At 68.6% G+C, this 1,201-nt stretch overlaps 1 protein-coding gene across 1 annotated transcript in view; it reads left to right on the top strand.

Moving 5' to 3' along the window:
• The first annotated feature begins 37 nt into the window (after positions 1 to 37).
• LOC118159367 (neurogenic locus notch homolog protein 3-like) overlaps positions 38 to 1,201 on the top strand; it is a 2,678-nt gene continuing 1,514 nt past the window's right edge. Inside the window, exons 1-2 of the mRNA XM_035313960.1 lie at positions 38 to 180; positions 919 to 1,152. Of these exons, the coding sequence (XP_035169851.1) occupies positions 96 to 180; positions 919 to 1,152 (319 nt within the window). The 5' untranslated portion in view covers positions 38 to 95. The remainder of the gene's footprint in view (positions 181 to 918; positions 1,153 to 1,201) is intronic.

Below are 1,201 nucleotides of genomic sequence, written 5' to 3'. Positions count from 1 at the left end.
TTGTCCTGGAGGTCCCATGGGTTTGGGGTGCTCCTGGCTTTGGGGTCATTTTGGGGTCCCGCCCAGGCTTCTCGGGCCCCACGTGCCAGACGGACATGGACGAGTGCGCCAGCACCCCCTGCCAGAACGGCGCCAAGTGCATCGACCGGCCCAACGGCTACGAGTGCCGCTGCACCGAGGGTGAGCCCGCACCCATGGGTGCTCCCAGCCCCCGGCAGTGCCCGCCCTGCACCCACGGGTGGCCCCTGGCATTGCAAACCCTGCGCCCATGGGTGCTCCTGGCCCCTGGTGGTACAAACCCTGCTCCCGTGGGTGTTCTTGACCTTCAGCATTGCCCACCCTGCACCCATGGGTGCCCCTCACCCCTGGCATTACACACCCTGCACCCTTGGGTGTTCCCTGGCATGACAAACCCTGACCCCTGGCAGTTCCCACCCTGCACCCACGGGTGCCCCTGACCCCTGGCATTGCAAATCCTGCACCCGTGGGTGCCCCTTGCACCTGGCAGTTCCTGACCTGCACCCATGGGTGCCCCTGACCCCTGGCGTTACCCACCCTGCACCCAGGGGTGCCCCTCACCCCGGCATTACAAACCCTGCACCCATGGGTGCCCCTATCCCCTGGCAGTTCCCAACCCGCACCCATGGGTGTCCCTGGCATGACAAGCCCTGACCCCTGGCATTACAAACCCTGCACCCATGGGTGCCCCTCTCACCTGCCGTTGCCCAACCTGCACCCATGGGTGCCCCTCACCCCAGCATTACAAACCCTGCACCCTTGGTTGTCACCTGGCATGACAAACCCCGACCCCTGCCATTGCCCACCTTGCACCCATGGGTGCCCCTGACCCCTGGCGTTACCCACCCTGCACCCGTGGGTGCCCCTGACCCCCGTCATCACCCCCCCCCCCCTCCCAAGGCTTCGAGGGCGCCCTGTGCGAGCGCGACGCGGACGACTGCACGCCGGACCCGTGCCACCACGGCACGTGCGTGGACGGCATCGCCAGCTTCTCCTGCGCCTGCGCCCCCGGCTTCACCGGGTACCGCTGCGAGCTGCAGCTGGACGAGTGCCACAGCCAGCCCTGCCGCCACGGGGGCAAGTGCATCGACCGCATCGCCTCCTACCAGTGCAACTGCCCCCCCGGCACCGCCGGTACGGGACGGGGTGGGCGGGCTTGGGGGGGGTGGGGGGGGGGCCCATC

Source organism: Oxyura jamaicensis, unplaced genomic scaffold (genome assembly GCF_011077185.1).
Source record: "Oxyura jamaicensis isolate SHBP4307 breed ruddy duck unplaced genomic scaffold, BPBGC_Ojam_1.0 oxyUn_random_OJ69954, whole genome shotgun sequence".
Lineage (NCBI taxonomy): Eukaryota > Metazoa > Chordata > Aves > Anseriformes > Anatidae > Oxyura > Oxyura jamaicensis.
The sequence above is the reverse complement of the archived record's forward strand: the minus strand, read 5'-3'. Positions and strand labels throughout refer to the sequence as shown.